This window comes from Aspergillus campestris (assembly GCF_002847485.1).
Source record: "Aspergillus campestris IBT 28561 chromosome Unknown P168scaffold_10, whole genome shotgun sequence".
NCBI lineage: Eukaryota > Fungi > Ascomycota > Eurotiomycetes > Eurotiales > Aspergillaceae > Aspergillus > Aspergillus campestris.
Window position 1 is genome coordinate 1,464,066 of NW_020194345.1, and position 20,791 is coordinate 1,484,856.

General features: G+C 58.7%; 11 protein-coding genes across 11 annotated transcripts; 6 read left to right on the forward strand and 5 right to left on the reverse strand.

Annotated features, from left to right (window-relative positions):
• Positions 1 to 98: 98 nt before the first annotated feature.
• P168DRAFT_320910 (carbon-nitrogen hydrolase family protein) lies at positions 99 to 1,259 on the forward strand (the record flags this gene model as incomplete). The annotated part of the gene is made up of 4 exons (XM_024840412.1): positions 99 to 244; positions 323 to 500; positions 569 to 979; positions 1,044 to 1,259. 4 exons carry the CDS (start codon positions 99 to 101, stop codon positions 1,257 to 1,259), a joined length of 951 nt encoding a protein of 316 aa, XP_024690964.1.
• Positions 1,260 to 1,317: 58 nt separating this feature from the next.
• Positions 1,318 to 2,550, reverse strand: P168DRAFT_240838 (magnesium transporter CorA family protein; the record flags this gene model as incomplete). Its single annotated transcript, XM_024833736.1, has 3 exons — positions 1,318 to 1,453; positions 1,507 to 1,944; positions 1,997 to 2,550. 3 exons carry the CDS (start codon positions 2,548 to 2,550, stop codon positions 1,318 to 1,320), a joined length of 1,128 nt encoding a protein of 375 aa, XP_024690965.1.
• Positions 2,551 to 3,326: 776 nt separating this feature from the next.
• On the forward strand, positions 3,327 to 4,756 carry P168DRAFT_329299 (putative MFS pantothenate transporter; the record flags this gene model as incomplete). The annotated part of the gene is made up of 2 exons (XM_024841457.1): positions 3,327 to 3,872; positions 3,923 to 4,756. The coding sequence occupies 2 exons, from the start codon at positions 3,327 to 3,329 to the stop codon at positions 4,754 to 4,756; spliced, it is 1,380 nt and encodes a 459-aa protein (XP_024690966.1).
• Positions 4,757 to 4,935: 179 nt separating this feature from the next.
• P168DRAFT_320913 (uncharacterized protein) lies at positions 4,936 to 5,546 on the reverse strand (the record flags this gene model as incomplete). The annotated part of the gene is made up of 3 exons (XM_024840413.1): positions 4,936 to 5,252; positions 5,308 to 5,355; positions 5,405 to 5,546. The coding sequence occupies 3 exons, from the start codon at positions 5,544 to 5,546 to the stop codon at positions 4,936 to 4,938; spliced, it is 507 nt and encodes a 168-aa protein (XP_024690967.1).
• Positions 5,547 to 7,655: 2,109 nt separating this feature from the next.
• Positions 7,656 to 9,441, forward strand: P168DRAFT_284087 (putative MFS quinate transporter; the record flags this gene model as incomplete). The annotated part of the gene is made up of 3 exons (XM_024836108.1): positions 7,656 to 7,930; positions 7,991 to 8,180; positions 8,248 to 9,441. The coding sequence occupies 3 exons, from the start codon at positions 7,656 to 7,658 to the stop codon at positions 9,439 to 9,441; spliced, it is 1,659 nt and encodes a 552-aa protein (XP_024690968.1).
• Positions 9,442 to 9,528: 87 nt separating this feature from the next.
• On the reverse strand, positions 9,529 to 10,209 carry P168DRAFT_320915 (uncharacterized protein; the record flags this gene model as incomplete). The annotated part of the gene is made up of 1 exon (XM_024840414.1): positions 9,529 to 10,209. One exon carries the CDS (start codon positions 10,207 to 10,209, stop codon positions 9,529 to 9,531), a length of 681 nt encoding a protein of 226 aa, XP_024690969.1.
• A 567-nt stretch (positions 10,210 to 10,776) lies between these two features.
• isn1 (IMP 5'-nucleotidase ISN1) lies at positions 10,777 to 12,442 on the forward strand. The gene is made up of 5 exons (XM_024837582.1): positions 10,777 to 10,896; positions 10,945 to 10,955; positions 11,004 to 11,979; positions 12,038 to 12,177; positions 12,266 to 12,442. The coding sequence occupies exons 1-5, from the start codon at positions 10,872 to 10,874 to the stop codon at positions 12,377 to 12,379; spliced, it is 1,266 nt and encodes a 421-aa protein (XP_024690970.1). The 5' UTR covers positions 10,777 to 10,871; the 3' UTR covers positions 12,380 to 12,442.
• P168DRAFT_292437 (ATP-dependent 6-phosphofructokinase) lies at positions 12,293 to 15,394 on the reverse strand. Its single transcript, XM_024837583.1, has 5 exons — positions 15,282 to 15,394; positions 14,392 to 15,182; positions 13,881 to 14,342; positions 12,661 to 13,807; positions 12,293 to 12,586 (listed from the first exon to the last, which is right to left on the reverse strand). Exons 2-5 carry the CDS (start codon positions 15,118 to 15,120, stop codon positions 12,549 to 12,551), a joined length of 2,376 nt encoding a protein of 791 aa, XP_024690971.1. The 5' UTR covers positions 15,121 to 15,182; positions 15,282 to 15,394; the 3' UTR covers positions 12,293 to 12,548.
• A 530-nt stretch (positions 15,395 to 15,924) lies between these two features.
• On the forward strand, positions 15,925 to 18,415 carry P168DRAFT_273509 (mediator of RNA polymerase II transcription subunit 17). The gene is made up of 3 exons (XM_024835374.1): positions 15,925 to 16,343; positions 16,406 to 16,791; positions 16,856 to 18,415. Exons 1-3 carry the CDS (start codon positions 16,084 to 16,086, stop codon positions 18,088 to 18,090), a joined length of 1,881 nt encoding a protein of 626 aa, XP_024690972.1. The 5' UTR covers positions 15,925 to 16,083; the 3' UTR covers positions 18,091 to 18,415.
• Positions 18,049 to 19,259, reverse strand: P168DRAFT_333938 (SDR family oxidoreductase). The gene is made up of 4 exons (XM_024841687.1): positions 18,918 to 19,259; positions 18,757 to 18,870; positions 18,550 to 18,706; positions 18,049 to 18,503 (listed from the first exon to the last, which is right to left on the reverse strand). The coding sequence occupies exons 1-4, from the start codon at positions 19,214 to 19,216 to the stop codon at positions 18,318 to 18,320; spliced, it is 756 nt and encodes a 251-aa protein (XP_024690973.1). The 5' UTR covers positions 19,217 to 19,259; the 3' UTR covers positions 18,049 to 18,317.
• Positions 19,260 to 19,350: 91 nt separating this feature from the next.
• P168DRAFT_292439 (DUF453 domain protein) lies at positions 19,351 to 20,694 on the forward strand. The gene has a single exon (XM_024837584.1). The coding sequence runs from the start codon at positions 19,363 to 19,365 to the stop codon at positions 20,575 to 20,577; it is 1,215 nt and encodes a 404-aa protein (XP_024690974.1). The 5' UTR covers positions 19,351 to 19,362; the 3' UTR covers positions 20,578 to 20,694.
• Positions 20,695 to 20,791: the final 97 nt, after the last annotated feature.

Consider the following 20,791-nt stretch of genomic DNA (forward strand, 5'->3'; position numbering starts at 1 on the left):
TATATATACACACACGTTGTTCCCTTACCCCACCTCCCTGGAACCATCCTTTCTATTCGGTTTTTCAAAAAAAAAAAATACGATTTCCATTGTTCAACATGCCTACTGTCCGTGTGGGTGCCATTCAGGCCGAGCCAGTGTACCTGGATCGGGAGGGGGCCGTCAACAAAGCTATCGAGCTCATTAAAGAGGCCTCGCAGAAAGGCGTGCAGGTCCTAGCCTTTCCGGAGGTCTGGATCGGAGGGTATCCTTGGTAATCCCTCTCGAAGTCGCTGTACGCGGATTCAATGAAAGAAAGAAGTGATTTCTAACAAACGTACAGGCCTATCTGGGCGCAATCCCCATTTGAGTCCGGCGGGTTCGTCTCCAAGTACATCGCCCAGTCGTTGCCCAGAGATTCGCCCGAGATGAGACGGATTCAGGATGCTTGCAAGGAGCATTCCGTGTTTGTCGTGTTGGGGTATAGCGAAAAGGACAATGGCAGTATCTACATGGCTCAGGTCGGCGTCCCCCCTCCCCTCCTCACCACGGTTTCCCGATCACATCCACTCACCCTCGAATCATCCAGGCCTTCATCAACGAATCCGGTGAAATCATCCACAACCGTCGCAAGATCAAGCCCACCCATGTGGAGCGTAGCCTCTGGGGCGAAGGCCAGGCCGACTCCCTCAAATGTGTCGTCGACTCCCAGCACGGCCGGATTGGCGCCCTGAACTGCTGGGAAAACCTGCAGCCTCTCCTCCGATACTACGAGTACAGCCAGAACGTGCAGATCCACGTGGCGGCGTGGCCTTCGTTCGCGGCACATCCGCGCGAGGTCGACTTCCCGCTGCCATACAGCAACTCGGGCGAGGCGAGTCAGCGCCTGAGTCAGATGGTCGCGATGGAGGGCCAGACGTTCGTCCTCTGCGCGACGGGGGTGCTGAAAGCCGAGAGCCACGAGCTGATGGGGGTGAAGGACCGAGGGCTTTTCCACAAGGTATGTTGCCTGCTCCTGCCAGCGGATGCGGAACCGACGATAACAGCACTGACACGGACTACAGGACGGCGGTGGTTTTGCGATGATCTTCGGGCCGGATGGGAGACCGCTGGTGGAGCCCATGCCCGCAGGAGAGGAGGGAATCCTGACGGCAGATGTCGATCTGGACGCGATCCACGGCGCCAAAAACATGTGTGACCCGGTGGGTCACTACTCCCGGCCGGATCTGCTGAGTCTGCACGTGAACACCGTGCCAGCCAAGGCGGTGCACCATGAGTAGGCGTGCAGTGGAAAACTATCGTTATAGGAAAATGAATGTCGATGGGGAAATTGTCTCATTATAAGAATCGGGTCTTCTTGGCGATCACCAGTAAAACTGCAATCAACCCTAAAATCAAGCCTAGAATCCCCAGCCACCAATTCAACCCGTCCGCATCTTTCCCCGGAATTGGGACGTTCATGCCCATCAAACCCCTGTCGAGTCAGTAAACAGACACCAATGATTCTCAGCGGGGATTAAGACCTACGTGATGAACTGCATCGGGACGATGCACGAGGCGACCACGGTCAGCCGACTGAGCGCCGCCACGATCGAGTTGCGCATGCGCGTCGAGTCGAACGACAGCTGGCTCAGGTACTTGGACTGCGACCGCGAGAGCATCTGCTCGGCGTTGGCCAGATTGGCCATCATGGTGAGGACGTGGTCCTGGATATCGCTCAGATAGAGCGCCACCTGCGTCGACGCGGCCCCAAAAGAGTCGCAGTGACGGGCAAACGACCGGATGACGTCCGTCTTGTCGTGCAGCAGTTGACGGATGCGGGTGACCTCCTTGCGACAGTGGTAGATATTCTGCAGGGCCAGCCCAATGTCGTCGGGACGCGTGATCGACACGCTGTCCTCCATAGTTTCCACTCCGGATTCGATGCGATCGATAAAGGGGGCAAAGCCGTCGACGATATCGTCACTGTGGTTATTAGTATGTTCGCCCCCCACAAGGGCTTCCTCGCATTACGTACATAAGAGCGTAGCAGATCCAGTCACTCGTCAGCGCCAAATGGCTACGGTGCTCCTTGATGCGACAGCGTACGTGCGCCGGGTGGGGACAATCACCAAAGGTGAAGGTGATGACACCCCCCCGAAAGACCAACGCATACACGTTGAGCGACGAGGTGCGGACACCCGACGCCGTGTCCATCTGCACCTGCGGCGGCCGCAGCGAGAGGAAGTAATAGGGCCCGAACAGCTCAATCTTCTCGCGGGACTCGCGGATCTTAATATCCTCCGTGGTCAGCGGGTGGATGTCGAATGCGCGCGAGAGGCTCTCGATATCCCCGTCCGCCGGAGATGCCACATCGAGCCACCACAGACCACTGTGTTCCCCCGTATCCAACAAGGTCTCGAACGGGGTATAGGTCGAGGCGAGCTCGTGAGTACTCCCGGCGTAGAGGGGCGCTTCTAGGCGGGTCGTGAAGAAACTATACCGGGTGGGCTGCTCCACCACGGTCGCTTTCTCCTCGACACCCGCCCGGCGTTCAGGGTGGTTGTCACGAAACGGCGCCAACAACCCCATGGCGAGCGGATTCAGTCGCAACCGTGCGATCTCACATGTGTCACCAATTGTAGTCGGACGGGAGGACCGGTCAGCATCCTGGTCAGGATCAAGAAGGTCAAGGAATGCCAGACAAAACGTGGAGAGGAAAAGGGAGAAAAAGGCCCAAGACGGATGAGTTGGTTGGCGTCACGAGGCTCACCGCCTTGGGATAAAATGCTGAGTCATTATCCCTGCATTCCCTGCACGTGACCACTGCCGCTTTAGTAGAACTTGACGCCGTAGAAACATCTCTCGCGCGCGCTCTGTGTGTGTGTCTCTCTTTCTCTCTCGCTCCACTTCGGTGACTCTTTCTTTATATCCTAGTAGACTCGCTAGCTCTCTCCCTCCGCATCCTCCCTATCCCTATCAGTTGAGTGGATTCACGGGGTACTGTCGTGACTACTGATAACCGAGGCCAATTACGGAGACAAAGAACATCGCGACAAATGGAATTCAAGCAGAAGGACCCCAACGGATCCTTCAGCTAGAATCAATCCAGCAGTCTCGGCCTCCAATCTCCAATTTCTCCCCCCGCGCGATCTGCTCTGGGTTGATTGCTCGTAAATGGGGGTCCCCACACGCCACGTTCCCCCCTCATCGAGTAACCCTCGGAGGTAGCCGACATCTCACCGGAGGAAGTCCTTTATCTGCGGTCGCCTGGCGCATTCCCCTCCCGGTCGATTTCCTGAATCGCTTCGTCCAGTGGATTGGGGGAACACGCGCACACAGCCTCCAGGGACGAGGATCTGCTCACGATGTGGAAATCGGCGGAATCGAAACTGCTCTTCAAGATTGACTTCTTCATCCTTACCTTTTGCTGCGTCACCTACTTCTTCAACTACCTCGACCGCTCCAACCTCAACAATGCCTACGTCTCCGGGATGAAGGAGGAGCTCTCCTTCCAGGGGAACCAGCTGACTGTCATCAACGCCATCTTCACCGTGGGATATGTCGTGGGCCAGGTGCCCTGTAACCTGGCGCTGACGTACTGGCGCCCGCGCATCTTCTTTCCGGCCATGGTCCTGTTGTGGGGCGGCCTGACCATGGTCACGGCGGCGGTGTCGTCGCCCACCGGGATCATGGCGGTCCGCTTCTTCTTGGGAATCGCCGAAGCCAGTACCTTCTCCGGTACGCACTACATCCTGGGGTCGTGGTACACCGAGCGCGAGCTGGGGAAGCGCAGTGGCCTCTTCACGGCGTCGGGGTTGGCAGGCACCATGTTCGGTGGCTTTATCCAGACGGGGATCCATACCTCCCTCGACGGGGTGCGGGGACTCTCCGGATGGCGCTGGTTATTCATCGTATGAACTCCCTCTTCCTACTAATCGCCACGATTACTGATGGACGGTAGATTGACGGACTGATGACTCTGCCCATTGCCCTCTACGGGCTCTTCCTCTTCCCGGACACTCCCACTACCACCACCGCGCCATATCTGACCGCCGCGGAGAAGGAGCTGGCCGTGTCCCGTCTCCCCGATACAAACGCGGCGCGCAGCCCGCTCAACAAGGCCTTCCTCAAGCGACTGTTCACCTCCTGGTACTGGTGGGGCTTCGTCATGCTGTGGGTGATCGCCGGCGAGACCGAGTCGTTCTCCAGCAATGCGCTGCTGGCGCTTTACATGAAGGCGCACCCGACCAACCACTACAGCGTGGCCCAGCTGAACAACTACCCGACCGGGGTGCCCGCCGTGGGCATCGTGTCAACGCTTTTCTGGGCGACGCTGACCGACGTGCTCGGCGGGAAGCGCTATCTCGTGGGGTACTTCATCGGGGTCACGGGGGTGGCCACCTCGGCGATGATCCTCGCCTGCTTCGACTCCACGACGACAGTCTTCGCGGCGTACTACTGGGCGGGCGCGGTGTACGCCTGCCAGGCGACGTTCTTCGCCTGGTGCAACGATGCCATGCGCCAGCAAGATGCACGTCAGCGCTCAGTGGTGATCGCCAGCATGAACCTAGGCAACAACGCCATCAACGCGTGGTGGAGCGTGGTTTTCTACTCGGCGGATCTGGCGCCGCGCTTCACCCGCGGCATGTGGGCGATGATCGGCTGTTCAATCGCCCTGGCGCTGTGGACGACCGCCATCTTGGTGCAGACAGTGCGCGAGGAGAAGCGAGGGGAGCCACCGACCTCGCTCGGGGATGTGACCCCGGTCGATCATTCCATCAAGAAGGACGGTTAGTAGCTCATCGTCATCCTGCCTACGCATGAGTATATACCTGCCTACACCGCAATATATAATTCGTTCCAAATGTTTGTATTATTCAGGAGCAGCTCTATCGGCTCCACAACTGTACACGATGTTTATATATTAATGCCATATCATATATACCACTCGCTCGCACTGTCGCGAGTAACCCCCTAACAACCCCTGCACTCCTTCACCCACAAGGGCGCCGCCTTGTACGTCGAGCTGTGCCGTCCATACCAGTACACCTCCTTCACGGGGTTTTCACCGTATCCGTCAACAGCAAACCAGTCCTTCCCGCCCTGGGTCAAGAATCCCCTCTCATTAACGCCAAAGGCGGTCATGTTGGCGCCCTCGGGCAGCGCGCCCGAGTGAGGACGGGTCAGGCCGAGGGGCAGGACGTCCTTCTCGACGATGAAGAGGTTCTGGAAGGCGGTGGGAACGGCGTTCCGTTGGGTGTATGATAGGTCGCCGTTCGGGCCGGAATGCACTGCGCCTGTCAGTTGTCTTGTTGGACAAATAGAATGGATGGTGGATGGACTTACGGATGAGGATTTCCTTGTCCGTGCCGTTGCCGCCGAAGTAGATGTTTTCTGGGGTTTGTTAGATGGGCCCATGATCAAAATAGCGCTGTAAACGTACCTCCGTTGGTCAGAAGGGTGTAACCGCCCTCCGCGACGAGGGTAAAGGCTTTGGGCAGCGCGGGAGCAGTCGAGGCAGCGGGCACGGCGGCGGCGCTGACGGCGCTGAGCAGGGTAGCGATGGAGGCAATGGAGAGCTTCATTGTGTTTGTGATGGAGTGAGAGAGGATTGAATGGATGAATTGATTGAAAAACTCCAGGTCGACAACACTAGATATATGGTCCCGGTGGCAAAATTTCTATATATTCTTCAATCATGCTTTGTCGAGGGGATGAGAAGCGCGGACCCACATGGGGAGCTAAAACTCGATTTAAGTGAGACATGTTGTGGCTGCTGCAGTCTCCCTGGCCATTTCACGCGGGAATTTCTTCGATCCGGGAAATTCTACTCCGTCGAGCCAGGGTTCTCTCATCGGCTCGGGGTCTTTCCGTAAGTTGATATCCCGAAGAAGATCCAAAGTAGGAACGCACACCACGTGGAGCTGTTGAGGATTTTCCTCATTCCGCGCATATCAACCGTGGAAACGCCCGGATCGATTACCCGAGACACGCAGACAGAAATCGAGATGATTGGCTCTGGGTTTCTATTTTTGTGGCTTTATCCACTGTCGATCAGCCGGAGTTTTTCCAGGCTGCTTCTTTGTCGGTACCTTTCCGCTGGGAATCGGCTTTGAAGTCTTTGAGAAGTCCCGGAGGTGAGTCGACAGGCAACTACCAATCTATCAATAGAAACAGACAGTTGGTAATGTCTGTCTCCCCTACACCACACCCTAGCTCGAAGAGATATTTGATCATGTCGTGGCTGATATAAATAGACACTTCTGCAAAGGCATCCGCGATTGAGGTCGAGGCGGGTTTGTTCACACGGGGTATTCCTGTCGTTGCGTCATGCCGAGGTCGTTATATATATCGTAGGCGGCCTGGTTCTTCTCCCGCAGCATTCTCCTGTAGGATGATGTTTGTTGATTTATTGAATATGACAATGTTCCATCATGCGACCATTGTAAGGTGTGTTGAGTGCTGTTCCTGTGGATTAGGGCTGGTCCCTGGCACGTGTCATGCTGTTGCCAGTTGCCAGTTGCCAGTTGGCCAGTGCCCGCTGTTCACAGCAATCACTGTCTCAATCAGTCATATATATAATCGACCAGAACATGGCATCATCCCTTTTGTTCAAGGTGTTAATTGGCATAATTATGTGATGGAGATGGCTGTCAATATAGATATATATATTCGTTCCATAGACAATACTTACTCAGTTTTTCAAATCTGATCTCTGTCTTGTATCAACAACAGACCTGTCCATCATTCACTCTAGTCACCTGACTCCTCGTCTATTCTTCCATTTTCTCGCGAACAAACTCTCTTCTCCATCGGTCCTCATCAACCTCGTCAAGTTCATCAACTTGTTCTTGATCTCGGTCACCCCCCGATCTTCGGACTGTCTCCGAACGTTCTTTATTGAAGATCCTTCCTTACCAAGGAATGAAAGGATATTGAGTGATGGACTGTCCCAGGATCCGGATCCTGCAGGACATGCTACGAGAGCAAGGTTATCCCATCAGACCCTAATAGGAGACCACCTCCCGTCCGACCAGCCAATTGAGGGGTTGTCCCCGCAGCATCATGACAAGAAAGGAGAGGATTCTCTCGCGCGTCTCGACCATTGGCATCTCAGGCTCTCCACGGCGGTCCAAACCGCCTGAATAACCGACCCGGACCCAATCCGACAATTACCCCAACTTCCCCATATCTCCAGTCTGCCAAGGAACCTGGGGAAATCGAGTGGACTGATTCCCCTCAGGCGATCCCCGAGGCGGTCGGAGCGAGTCGGGGTGGTTGGTGGCGGAAAGGTTACTTGCAGCTACCGATGTTGATGGTTGGATGATAGGTCACACCTTGCAGGGTCATGGGACATCTAGGGATACACAAACGACATCATGACGGGTATAAGCTTTGAATAAGACGGTTGGATCCTGAACCCTACACCCCTCTCGGAAAACCCGCAAATCCGACCTACATGCACCCTGGTTCTTTGATTCTGGTTCTTGGCTCCTTTGCGGGGAGAGTTCCTATCCATAGAGAGGGAGAAATGAGGAATTGAGCATGCAGGGGGTCAACCCCCCGCATAGGTCAGATGCTGCGTGTCACGGACAACTTCTGGCACACTGATTGATATAAGCCATCCAGCCCCTCGCTTCCTCGGGTTGGGCTGCTGTCTCCCATATTTTCCCTGAATTCTCGTGCTCTACATCATGGCAGGAACCAAGAAGCCGGTCAATGTGTTTCGTTTGCGGGATCTCCCCGATCCCCGCGAGGTCTTCAATTGGCGATTATGGTTTGCTGTGCTCTCTTTCGGCCTCATGGGTGCCGCCCGGGGAGTCGATGAGGGCTTGATCTCGGGCGCCTTCAATTCCAAAGATTTCCAGCGAACCATCCACTTTGACCGATACACCGAGGTCGAGCGCACCAATATCAAGGGCAATGTGTCCGCCATGGTCCAGATCGGTTCCGTCGGGGGTGCTCTCTTGTACGTTTAATTTCACGTCCTGTGCTAAGGATCCTTTGCTAATTCGATGACAACGGACAGTGCCTTCGTGGTGTGCGATCGCATCGGACGGCTCTGGGCCACGCGACAGCTCTGCGTGCTGTGGATCATCGGCATCGCGATCTTCATGGGGTCGAACGGGAACCTGGGAGCTGTCTACGCCGGTCGCTTCGTGGCGGGGCTGGGAGTGGGTCAGACGGTCGTCGTGGCCCCGGTCTATCTGGCTGAGATTGTGAGTCCTTTATCTTCCACTATCGTCGCATACCACCCATCGGCTGACAAGGTGTCGCCATGGACAGGCCCCTGCATCCGTTCGTGGTCTCTGCACCTGCGTCTTTACAGGGTTCGTCTATATCGGAATCGTGCTCGCCTACTTCACCAACTATGGCTGCGAGCTGCACATGGGTGACAACACCCACAAACGCTGGGAAGTCCCAACCAGCCTGCACATTATCTTTGCCGGCCTCATCTTCATCCTCTCCTTTTTGCAATACGAGTCGCCGCGCTTCCTCATCAAGAAGGGCCAGTTCGACCATGCGTTGACCAATCTATCACGCGTGCGCCAGCTCCCCCCGGACCACGAATACGTAGTCCAGGAGATCACGGCCATCCACACCGCCCACGAGGCGGAGAAGGAAGCCACCATGGGCGCGGGCCCGCTCGGGGTGCTCAAGGAGGCCTTCCTGGTGCGCAGCAACCTGTACCGCTTGTACATGGCCACTATGGCCCAGATCCTGTCGCAGTGGTCGGGGGCCGGTTCTATCACGCTCTACGCGCCTGATCTGTTTTCCCTGCTGGGGATCACGGGCAACAACGAGTCCCTGCTCGTCACCGCCGTGTTCGGCATCGTCAAGCTCGTGGCCGCCATCATATGTGCCCTGTTCCTGGTCGACGTCATCGGTCGCAAGCGCGCCCTGCTGCTAGGCATCACCCTGCAGGCCATCGCAATGCTGTACGTCGCGGCCTTCCTGACAGATGTGCCGCGCATGGGCGTCGATGACACCTTCGAGCTGCCCGAGTCGAAGCGGGGCGTCAGCCGTGGCGCCATCGCCATGATCTACGTCTCGGGGGCGGGGTGGGCACTGGGCTGGAACTCCATGCAGTATCTGCTCACGGCGGAGCTGTTCCCGCTGCGCATCCGCGCCCTGGCCACGTCGCTCGCTATGACCCTCCACTTCGTCAACCAGTATGGCAACTCGCGGGCGGTGCCGAACATGCTGCTGGCCCCGGAGGCCGGGGGGATCTCGCCCAAGGGAACCTTCTGGTTCTTCGCCATCGTTACCTTCATCGGCGGTGTGTGGGTATGGTTCTCGGTTCCAGAGACGGCTGGTCGCAGTCTCGAGACGATCGACCGGCTGTTCGAGTTGCCATGGTACCAGATCGGACGGTATGGCAACCGCGATGCCGAGCAGCGCGATCAGAACGTATCGGAGAAGATGGAGATGGTTGAGGAGGGGAGCACGACGCAGGTTGATCGTTCCACCAAGGTGTAGCTGGTTGAGCAGCACGCCCAGGATTATTTATGACTACAAGAACCAAAGACGTAACGACTTGACTTTTTAATGCATTTTTTTCTGGTTTCACTGTACCCCTCTATCCAACGGAATCAGCACGATCCGCGCTCTCCGCGACGCCTTGCCCTGCCACTTTTCCGGATTTGTCGCCGACACGTTCTTTGCTTCGCCTCGCTTGCCCTTTAAACTGACATCCATCTTCTCCAAATCCTCTAATGCCTCCCACGGCAGGTCCACACGCACGACGATCCCGCGAGGTTCGAAGAAGGTGTCGTTCCATTGCTGGATCTTGTCGGCCAGCGCCACCACCTCGCGGTCTACTCTTCCATCTTCCTGTTCGCCCGACGCTGGTGACGACACCGACTCTGTCGTTGCGTGGATAAGATTCTGCTCCTCCCGATTGCGCTGGGCCCGTCGCGTCACCCACCAGGCGGGGATGGCTCCCAGGGCGCCGACCATCAGGCCCCCCACGGCTAGGACGCCTAACCCCTGGCCGACGACGGTCTTCCACTGGCGCCGGGTCATGCGGGCGGCATCGGTGATTTCGCGCGTGAACTGCTCCCAGTGGTGGGGCGTCACATTGTATGCGGTCAGGAGGGTGGGATAGGGAAAGCCCGAGGAGGGACGGTCATCTCGCGAGGGGATCTGGAGCCCGCGCTGGAGGAGATGTTCCGGGTAGAAGAACACTTTCTCATCGATAAGGGGGAGAGAGGGAGAGGAGGAAGGCGGGTATAGAGGTGGATTCATTGCTGACTCTCTTTTCGATGGAATTATATATGGGGTTTTTGTCTTGTGGGATTTTCGTTTTGATGGAAAGGATATTTCTGGAGAGTATACTCCTCACCTACTACTTCCCAACGCCTTTTATCTCTCTATAAATACTCCTCTCCGTACTTTTGCCGTGTAGTGCAGGCATCCCCATTTCTTCGTACTGTCCAAAACCCCATTCGTAGGATTAACCACTCAGTGGTATCGGTGAGTTAGGACACGCCGTGTCGAGTCGGCTGTGTTCCTGACACCTCAGTGAGTCATACCATCAATCAATTAATATAACCGTCGTCGTCATCCCCCAATTGACCTTTCTCCTGTTCCTTTGTCCGTCTCTCAGCCGCATCGAGAGCGTATCGAATGTGGGAGCCTGAACGCGCGGGCTCCCAATCGGGCAGGATCGTCCTGGCGCTCTGATTGGCGAGCGAGACCTTCCCGATTGGGACAACGGGTGATCTGCATGACATAAGCGGGTCTCGACCTGGCCGTTATCTGTTATCGGTCACGTTATCTTTGTTTATCATTTCCCCTCATCTCACTCCGCTTATCTCCACTCTCTCCTTGCTCTCCTTCTCATCCCTGTTGCTCCTCTTCTCTTCTCATACTCTTCATTCTATTCTTTGCATCATCCCATAACCACCATGACTACCCGCTACCGCGTCGAATGTGAGTATCACCCTGCAGTATTCCCATAACCAAGGCTAAGCGAGATAGACGCCCTCAAGGTCAGACGGTCAATCAACACATACTATATCCCCAGCTAAACCTCCCAGTCCCACCGACGAGATCAACTCATCGAATGGATCAAAGGCCTCCTGGCCGTCCCCTTTGTCCTCCACTCGCAACCAACAGCCCTCGATCTCACCCAGGGCGGCGAATCCCTGACCGTCGTCGCCGCCGACACCCACTACCGCTATGCGGAGATCTTCCGCGACGTCGAACAGCTCATCCACGACCATTCCCACCACACCCGCATTGGCGCCCCCGGTAAATCCAAACTCAAGCTGCTGGTCCCCACCATCGGCTCCTTCTTCACCCCCCTGCACCTCGAAGACGCCTTCACGCGGCAGGACCGCGCCCGCGTCATCAGCCGCCGCCGCTTCGTCGCCCCCTCCTTCAACGACGTCCGTCTTATTCTCAACACCGCCCAGTTGCTGGGCCTCGTACGCGCCCACAATGGACCCGACCTCGTCACCTTCGACGGTGACGTCACCCTCTACGACGACGGCGCCAATCTGACCCCGGACAACCCTACCCTCCCTCGCATTCTGCGTCTGCTGCGTCAGGGACGTCGCGTTGGCATCGTCACGGCTGCTGGTTATACCGAAGCCGCTAAGTACTATGAGCGGTTGCACGGTCTCCTCGATGCCGTGCGCGACCTCCCCGCTGAGCAGCAGGCTGGCTTGGTTGTCATGGGCGGCGAGAGCAACTTTCTCTTCCGGTTTGACGCCGCCTCCCCGTACCGTCTGTCGTACGTACCCCGCGAGGAGTGGCTACTACCGGAGATGACCGCCTGGCACGATGACGATATCACGGGCCTGCTGGATCTGGCCGAAACGTCCTTGCGCGCTGTTGCCGCGAACCTGCAGCTACCCGTCGCCGTGCTGCGCAAGGACCGCGCTGTGGGTGTGTATCCCGTTGATCGGGCTAAGATCGCCCGTGAGCAGCTCGAGGAGACTGTCTTAGTCGTGCAGAACACGCTGGAGCGGACAGCCGTAGGCGCCCGTCTTCCGTTTTGTGCATTCAATGGTAGGCTGCACCTACATCATCCTTTATTTCCCCGCATACCCGAGGCTAATTACGATAGGCGGCAACGACGTCTTCGTCGACATCGGCGACAAATCCTGGGGCGTGCGCGCCTGCCAGCGCTACTTTGGGGGGATTGGGGCTTCGCATACATTGCATGTTGGTGATCAGTTCCTCTCTGCTGGTGCCAATGATTTCAAGGTTAGTCTTCCTTTTTTGATAAAGTTGCAGTATAACACCATGGCCGTGTATCAAGAAGAGAGAGAGAGAGTCTAACAAGATGTGATAGGCCCGTCTCGCATCCACAACCTCGTGGATCGCCAGTCCCGCCGAAACGGTCTCCCTCCTAGACGAGCTAGACGCGATCGAGCAGAATGTTGCTGCTGGAGGGAATGGGGTGTGATGGATATACATGAACATGATAGCATAGTATAGCATAGGAAATAAAGAACATTGCATTCAGGGTCGTCTGCATCTACAGAATATCAAACTAGAATTACTGTACTGTACTGGAGGGTAAAACCACGCCGCCTTCGTCATACATCATCACTTCATTGCGTTGGGAATGGTGGCTAGGGTGAGCCTGGTCGGGATGCGGGCGGCATAATATCTATTATCCTTAGTTTCCACTTTTAAGGTGATCGAAGGAGAGGGAGGGGTAAGGGAAAGAAGGAGGAGACATACTCTCGTAGCAAGCCCATGACATCTTTCCTTCGCCTAGCGTGGCCCGTCCGGACAAAATATTAACGGTGTCCTGCAGCTCCAGCCAGAACTCGGACTTGGGACGACGACGCTTCCAGTCCGTCTCGGTAGCCTCGAGTCCCGTGGCGCCGCCCATCGGCGAGAACAGCACCTGCGAGCCCTTGATACCGATCACCGAGGCGGACAGCTCGTCGGCCGCAATCTCTGCACCTGACTTCCCGGCGTAGTCCTCCAGGTGCATCATGCAGCGGATGGCCATGCGCAGGGCGCGGATGCGGTCCATGGGGGACGGCTTGCCGCCCTGCTGGAAGTGGCCCGGCACGGCGGAGCGCGACTCGAAGCGGCCGTCGGCCTCCTCCTTGATCATGTCGGCGATGACCTGGGTGGTGTAGGTGGACGAGGCGGTCTCGTTGCGCAGGATGATCTTGCCGGCCCGGTTGGCGCCCTTGTCGCGGGCAAAGTTTTCGCGCAGGAAGTCGATGTCGCGGGAGAGCATCTTGATGTTGATGCCCTCCTCCGGGATGTAGACGGCGACGGCACCGACGGCCAGCCCCGCGGTGGTGGCGATGTACCCGGACTTGCCGCCCTGGGTCTCGATGACGAAGACGCGGCGGCGCGAGGACGAGGCGGACTGGCGGATGGCGTCGCAGAATTCGACCAAGGTGTTGAGACAGGTGTCGCTGCCGAGGGAGTACTCGGTGCCGGGGACGTTGTTGGAGATGGTGGCGGGCAGGACGGTCATGGGGATGCGGAAGGCCGGGAAGCGGTCGCGGGCCTGGCGCAGCTGGCTGACGGCGGTAAAGGCCTCGAAGCCGCCGACGACGAAGAGGGCGTCGAAGCGGTACTGCTCGAAGCAGCGGGCGGTGGTCTCAAAGTCTTCGGCGGGCAGGCTGCGGTTGGTGCCGATGTCGGAGCCGCCCTCGTTGACCCAGGGGTCGGCCTCGACGAAGTGGACTTCGCGGACGGAGCTGACGGGGGTGTCGTTGTGATGGCGGCAGAGGCCGGGGAAACCGTTGTGGACGGCCAGGGGGGTGTGACCGCGGACGAGGCAGTAGGAGACGGCGGCGCGCGTGGCGGGGTTCATGCCACCGGCGGGGGCGCCGACGTGGATGATGGCGATGCGCATGCGCTGGTTGGTCAGTTCTCTTCCGTCTTGCGTGGAGGCGGGGGGCGATTGGGGGGGGGGATGGGAGAGGCAGTACCTTGTTCTCAGGTAGGAGCATGCGGGGATGATCAGGCGTGGCGGTGTTGCGATAGGCAAAGTAGTATTCCTTAAACTCAGAATCGCGGAGGGCCATCGCGCCGTCAAAGTCCTTGCGCTCGATGAAGGCGGCGACGCGCTTGGTCATGTCGACGGCCTCAATCAAGGGGGTGCGCATGATCTTGTTCTCGCGGATGGTGATGACAGGGGAGGGCATGCCGGGCTTGATGTCGAGGACGGCGCGGACGGCCTCGACACCCTGCAGGGTGGAGAGCCAGCGGTCGTAGGCGCAAGCGGGGCCGCCGCGCTGGGTGTGGCCGAGGACGGTGACGCGGGTGTCGAGGCCGAGGCGCTGGGTCAGGATATCCTTGATGGTGCTGCTGGAGATCTTGTTCAGTTGGCGGTCATGGGCGCCTTCGGCCATGATGACGATGGTGCGACGCTTGCCGCGTTCGGTGCGGTTCTACCTGATCAGCTTCCTTGATCGCAGTCGGTGGTTATGTGGGCAATACCTTGGTGATGATGGAACACATGTGGTCCTCCCACCCATCCCGAGGCGGGGTCTCGGGGACGAAGAGCCAGTCGGCGCCGGTACTGATGGCGGCCATGAGGGCGAGCCAGCCGCAGTGGCGGCCCATGACCTCGATGACGAAGCCGCGCTGGTGGGAGAAGGCGGTGTCGAAGACGTCGTCGACGGCGTCGCAGATGCGGGTGAGGGAGGAGTAGCAGCCGATGGTGGCGTCGGTGCCGGACATGTCATTGTCGATGGAGCCGACGAGGCCGACGATGTTGAGGGAGCGGTAGGGGTCCGTCTGTTCGGTGGAGAGGTCGCCGCTGCTGACGAGCTCCTCGAGCAGGCCGGGCCACTCCTCGCGGAAGACGTCGGCACCGGTGAGGGAGCCGTCACCGCCGCAGACGACGAGGGCGTCGATGCCGCGCAGGACCATATTCTTGGCGGCGCGCAGGCGGCCGGGGCGTTCCCGGAAGGCCATGGAGCGGGCGGACCCGATGAGGGTGCCGCCGCGGGAGAGCCAGCCGCGGACATCCTCCCAGTGTAGTTGACGGATCATCTCGCCGCCGGCCACCAGTCCCTCGTAGCCTTCAAACACGGCGTAGGCTTCGCAGTCGGAGTAGATAGCCATCCGGACGACGGCGCGGACGGCGCCATTCATGCCGGGGGCATCACCTCCGGAGGTGAGGACGGCAATGCGCCGGCGCTTGGGGAGTTCGATCGGAGGCATGGTTGGGATCGAACGTGGGGGGGGGGGAGATTTGGGGGGAGTGAGGAGAGTTCGTGGGTGGTCTGGATGAGGGAGAATTGCGGCAATTAGTATACGGACAGGAAGAATGTCGTCCGGAGCATTATGAGATCAGCAGTGTTAGGCTCGGGGGTGGATGGTACCGGTGAGAAAAAAGAGGGAGTGGAAACCGGTCGTCGGTCGTACGTCACAGACTCGTTGGTCGGATTGGGCCCCGCCGAAGCTAGTCGGAAGGCTAGTATGAAGTCACTATCCGATGCAGAAGAATCAATTGAAGTGAACCAGCCAACCAGATCGAATGATGGGAAACCAATGAGGGGGATGAGAGTTGATGAGAGGAGAGGAGAGGAGAATGAAGATGAAGATGAAGATGAAGATGAAGAGAAGAAAGTAAGAAGAGAAGAAGAAGAGAAGAGGAGGAAGTAAGAGAAGGAGAGAGACTAGACTGGATCGGGTTAGTGCGGGGAAGCCCAAACCGGTTAGCGTCGTCGTGATGTCACTCTATTTTCACTTTTCTCTTTTTTTTAATGAGTTATTTTCGATAGAATGGATGCTCAAGATGGCAGTGATGGTAGTTCTGAAGTGATAGAGAAAGAAGAAGAATGTGGAGGGCGCAATGGCTGGTATTAAATGGTTGCAGTATGGGTACCTCAGGCAATATATATCCCGGTATACGATCAGGCCATATCTGTACCACCGAGCGGCGACAGCGACGTGGCAGGATAACCACGGAGATGTAGAATACACCCGGGAGTTTCTTATGGCTGTTATCTTGAAGTGTTTGGATTTTCATTCCTGGTGGTCTAACATGTTTTATTGTTGTGACGTCCATCGTTGATGCATATATCACGTGATGACACCTGAGGCAGACCGTGTCGGGATAACTTCATTTCTTCCTTCCTCTCCCTCCCCCTCACCTCATCCACCCCCCATTCAACCTCGACCATGTCAGACTCCTTCTCCCTCCCCCTCCGCCCCCGTCTCGATCGTCCCGACCCCCCCGATCCCCTCCCCGTCGAGATCGCCCAGATCAACACCCAATGGGGCAGTTTCCGTCACGTCTCCGAGGACTTTCTGCGCCGCCGCATCGCCGATCAATCCGATGACGCTTCAGACGACGGCGATGAATCCCCCACCGAGGTCGACACCACCGAGCGGTTAGACCAGCTCTATCGCAAACGCGCCGAGATCACCCAGTTTGCTCAGTAGGTCATCTTCCCGCGAGGTGGTGAAGAGACGACCACCCGGACTAACCCCCCCCCCCCAGCCAGGCCCACATGGAAGCCCTCTTCGCCCTCGACTTCGTCTCCCTCCTCATCTCCCAACATGCCCCCCGTCAGGCCGAAACCTCCATGTCCGCCTATCTCAAACAGGTCGCCCCCATGGGCTCCCTGACCCCCGAGGTCGTCGATCCCCCTCCGAAGCCCGACGCCGTCCGTCGCGACACCGAGGCCGTCTCTCGCGGCTGGCGCCTGCAGAACTTCAACTCTGCCGCCAACAAACTTCTGAACGCGGCCTCCCGTCTTGAATCCGAAGTCGCCGCCGAGACCCGCTACTGGGACGAGGTTCTCTCCATCCAGAACCAGGGCTGGAAGGTCTGTCGTCTGCCGCGCGATCGCCAGGCGTTAGGCGTCCAATACGGTTTCCTAGAAGGTATCTCTCTCCCGGCCCCTCCTCCCCCTACCTACTTCCCGGTGGGTGAGTGCTAACGAGACAGCCACTCCCATCTTCCGCGATCGCGGCTTGGCCAGTCTGCGCCGCGCCGACGATGGCAGCCTCCTGCTCAACCAAGGCCTCGTGCCGCAAAAAGCCCGTCGCGTCCGCGTGCGGGTCAAGACCGCCGACCGTTGGACCGGCGCCTCGCGCACCCCTCTGCCCCCCACATCCGACGCCGACGCCATCGAAGCGCGCATCCGACAGGCGCGCGACACCGTATACGAGGAGGAACTGTTCCACGAGATGATGCGCGAGGCTCGCATCCTGGCCCCCCACGGCGTCACCACCCGCCAGAACCTCGTCCGCGTCCCCGTCTCGGACGAGCAGGAGGTCTGGCTGGACCTGGTGGACACGGACGGGGATTCGCCTCCACCGGCAGACTCCGAGACCACGGCCGAGGACGACCGGCTGGCCGACGCGCTCTCCCACGCCCTCCGCATCCTCCTCGCCCACGCCCACCGGCAGAACCGACACCGACGCGAGCAGGCTCCACCACCGCTGACGCCCCGCCGCCGCCACACCCCCGAATACCACATCCTGCGCCCGCTGCTGGCCGGCTTACAACACCGCGCCCACGTGCGCGCCCTCGAGGCCGTCCTGGGCGACCTGCATCGCGTGCGCCGCGCCGCCGGCCTCCCGGGCGCTGGCACTGTCACGCCCTTCGCCTCCGTCCGTCCGCCCGCGTCCCGTCCGGGCGTCCCGACCGTCGAGAGCCTCGTCCGGACCCTCCTGCGACCCCTCGAGTCCACCCTCGGCGGGCCCCTCGCCGCACCGCAGGCCTCGGTCCACGTCACCGTCCGTACCAGTGTCGCGGGTCCGCCGGGCGGGACCGTCTTCGACCTCGCTGTGCACCTGCCGGCCTTCCCCGACGTGCAGCCCCCAGCTCGCATCTCCCTGCGCAGCGAAGCGGAGGCAGTCCTGTCGCACGTCCTGCTCCTGGATGTGGTCGCGGCCATCGCCGCCGCCCCTGCGACGCCGCCCGGACGCCGCTGGGAGCCGGCCGCCCCCCACCACGGCGAGCTCATCACCCCGGGCGGGCCGTCGGCGAAGAACCGCAAGCTCACCGTCCACTTGTCGCGTGAGGCGCTGCACGTCGAGGCCGTTGCCGTGGGGGGGTTGGATCCCTTCGGTCGCCCGACGCCTGATCCAACGGCGACGCCGCGGTCGCGGACTTGGACGGCGGAGTCAACGGGGACGGGGCTGATGGATTTTGTCGGGGAGGTGTCTCAGGAGTAGGTTCTGCGGGCGGAGCCTTCTTAGACGCATCAATCATGATACCAACGATGATACAAACACCTATTTCTTTTGTGTTGTAGCCCAGTAGATCTGATTTATATCCCGATGCAAACCAGTCTGACCGGACCATGTCTACGTTTATGCATCGTATAACCATCCACCCAGTTAGCATCCCTAGCCACGCAATCCATCAATTATATCTACTGTACATGCTATTGAAAAAAGGCCTACCATGGAAGTTCCCTCCCATCATACTGATTCAATCCTTCATGGTTCTCCCACCCCGGCACACGGACGTTCAAAAACTTCCCATTTTGCGCGGTATTCGCTTCACGCACGATATCCAAGACGGCGTCTGCGCCTTGCTCTGCGGAGAGGTCGGCGCGGGATCCGCCTAGATCCGTTCGGAGCCACTGTTGCTGTTAGCTTGGTGCATGAGATGACAATGGATGGACATACCCCCGGGCTGACAGCAAAACAAGCGAATCCCTCGTCAGCGAGAGCGTGCGCGTATTGCACGGTCAACATGTTCAGCGCGGCCTTGCTGATTCGGTAGGCTGGGACGGGCATGTCTTTATAGGTTTGGGCCTTGTCGAGGGAGGCCATTGTTGTTGAGCTTGTTTGTTAGCTGGATTTGGACACAGATATGGGATAAGGGTCGCACACATGTTGACTATCGACTTGCGGGTTCCCCGTCGTAAGAGAGGTAGGAAGGCTTGCGTCACTCGATGTGTTCCTGTGACATTTGTGTTCATCACGTCTGTGAGATCGGTTGCATCCCTAGATGGGGTCAGTCTGTACTCTGTCTACCATCTGGTGGGTCATACATCTCAGTCACTCCTCCACGCGTGTAGGACCCCACGCCGGCATTATTGATCAATACGTCTAAGTTCCCATGCGTTCGCTGGATGCGGTCCACCGCTTCCGCAACACTGGACGCACTGGTCGTGTCAAGAGGCACGTAGGCGATGCGCCCGCGCGAGGCCTCGACCAGCGAGGGGAGTTCGCGGGGTTGTCGTGCTGTCGCCACAATAGAGGCCACCTCGGTCGCGGGACGCGCTGCTAATTGCTGAACCAGTGCGAGACCCAGTCCGCGCGACGCTCCAGTTACTAAATACGAGGCCATGGTGGAATGGATGTGGTGATAGGATGTAGTGGGGAGTTGCTGATCCGAGGTTAATGTGACGCAGGCGCATTCTTAATAATGACGATCACCCGATTCTCTCCCACTTCTGTTCGGGGTTTCTGATATCCTCCACACCCCCATCCACCATGTTGAGCATGCGATTGAGCCCCTTCCGGGCTGTTCAACGGTCTATTCCACCATGGAGATCTAGTATGAGCACCCCGCGCTCGCTGTCCACCCAACGCAGCCTCCCCGCCGCGTACTACCGCGGCGGTACCTCCCGCGCCGTCTTCTTTCAGCGCGACCACCTACCCTCCCAACAATCGCAATGGGCGCCCATCTTCCGACGTGTGATCGGTAGTCCCGACCCCTACGGCCGACAACTCGACGGTCTAGGCGGCGGCGTGTCGAGTCTATCCAAAGTGTGCGTGGTAGGCCCGCCGACCCGCCCCGACGCCGACATCGACTACACATTCATCGCCCTCGGGGTCCGCAATGACCACGTCGACTACTCCAGCAACTGCGGCAACATGATCAGTGCCGTAGGGCCCTTCGCTGTCGACGCCGGGCTGGTCACCGTGTCGCCTGACACGAACAGCCGCGTCGACCTGCGCATCCACAACACCAACACCGGCAAGGTCGTCCGCGCGCGCTTCGGCGTTGTCGACGGTGAGGCTGCTGCCGAGGGGGACTTTGCCATCGATGGAGTCGCCGGCACGGCTGACCCCATTCAGCTGGACTTTCTGGACCCGGCTGGCTCCCGCACCGGTCGGTTGTTCCCTACGGGTCGCGTGGCGGATACCTTCGATGGCGTACAGACCACCTGCATCGACGTGAGCAATCCCGCGTGCTTTGTCCGCGCAGCAGACCTGGGCGTGCGTGGAAATCTCACCCCCGACGAGATCGACACCCACCCCACGCTGCTCCCCCGGCTCGACTCCATCCGGCGCCAGGCTGGGGTGGCTATGGGTCTGGCGGATCAACTGGAAGACGTCCCCGGCAGTGTGCCCAAGATCGGCCTGGTGTCGTCCCCGCTGTCGGACGACCGGGCTGCCCAGGCTGGGCAGACACCAAAGGAGGTCGACGTGCTGGTGCGGGCGCTCTCCGTCGGACAGCCGCACAAGGCTGTGCCTATTACCGTCGCGCTGGCCCTGGCGGCGGCGGCGCAAGTGCCTGGTAGTGTCGTGGCGGACGTGACGCGCGGAACCCGGGTCAGTTCGACGGGGCTGACTCTGGGTCATGCCAGCGGGCGATTGGTGGTGGGCGCGGAGTATGGGGAGGATGGGACGCTCTGTCATGCTACGGTCTATCGAACGGCGCGGCGACTGATGGAGGGTCGTGTTTTCTGGAAGGGGAGCTGATGGTGACTTGGTCTGTATTTTCTATCATTCATCCTAGTGTCTTTGGGGAGCACTGACTATAGATGTATATACGAGTACTGTAGAATAAGTTTGATCCTCCTGCGCAGTAGATATTTCGACCACTTAATCCAGTATCGTTATTCTCTACAATTGTATGCTCACCATGTAGGAAAGCCACCAGGGCCCAACCCTGGGATCATCGCCAGATGCCAAG

Coding starts and splice junctions, on each gene's coding strand:
- isn1 (XM_024837582.1), top strand. CDS start 10,872: ATGACTACCCGCTACCGCGTCGAAT. Junction 11,980..12,037: donor TCCGTTTTGTGCATTCAATG/GTAGGCTGCACC, acceptor TAATTACGATAG/GCGGCAACGACGTCTTCGTC. Junction 12,178..12,265: donor CTGGTGCCAATGATTTCAAG/GTTAGTCTTCCT, acceptor AAGATGTGATAG/GCCCGTCTCGCATCCACAAC.
- P168DRAFT_292437 (XM_024837583.1), bottom strand. CDS start 15,120: ATGCCTCCGATCGAACTCCCCAAGCGCCGGCGCATTGCCGTCCTCACC. Junction 13,808..13,880: donor TGCTCCTACCTGAGAACAAG/GTACTGCCTCTC, acceptor CTGACCAACCAG/CGCATGCGCATCGCCATCAT. Junction 12,587..12,660: donor GTCATGGGCTTGCTACGAGA/GTATGTCTCCTC, acceptor TAAGGATAATAG/ATATTATGCCGCCCGCATCC.
- P168DRAFT_273509 (XM_024835374.1), top strand. CDS start 16,084: ATGTCAGACTCCTTCTCCCTCCCCCTCCGCCCCCGTCTCGATCGTCCC. Junction 16,344..16,405: donor GAGATCACCCAGTTTGCTCA/GTAGGTCATCTT, acceptor CCCCCCCCCCAG/CCAGGCCCACATGGAAGCCC. Junction 16,792..16,855: donor CCAATACGGTTTCCTAGAAG/GTATCTCTCTCC, acceptor CTAACGAGACAG/CCACTCCCATCTTCCGCGAT.
- P168DRAFT_333938 (XM_024841687.1), bottom strand. CDS start 19,216: ATGGCCTCGTATTTAGTAACTGGAGCGTCGCGCGGACTGGGTCTCGCA. Junction 18,871..18,917: donor CGTGGAGGAGTGACTGAGAT/GTATGACCCACC, acceptor GACCCCATCTAG/GGATGCAACCGATCTCACAG. Junction 18,504..18,549: donor GTTTTGCTGTCAGCCCGGGG/GTATGTCCATCC, acceptor TAACAGCAACAG/TGGCTCCGAACGGATCTAGG.
- P168DRAFT_292439 (XM_024837584.1), top strand. CDS start 19,363: ATGTTGAGCATGCGATTGAGCCCCTTCCGGGCTGTTCAACGGTCTATT.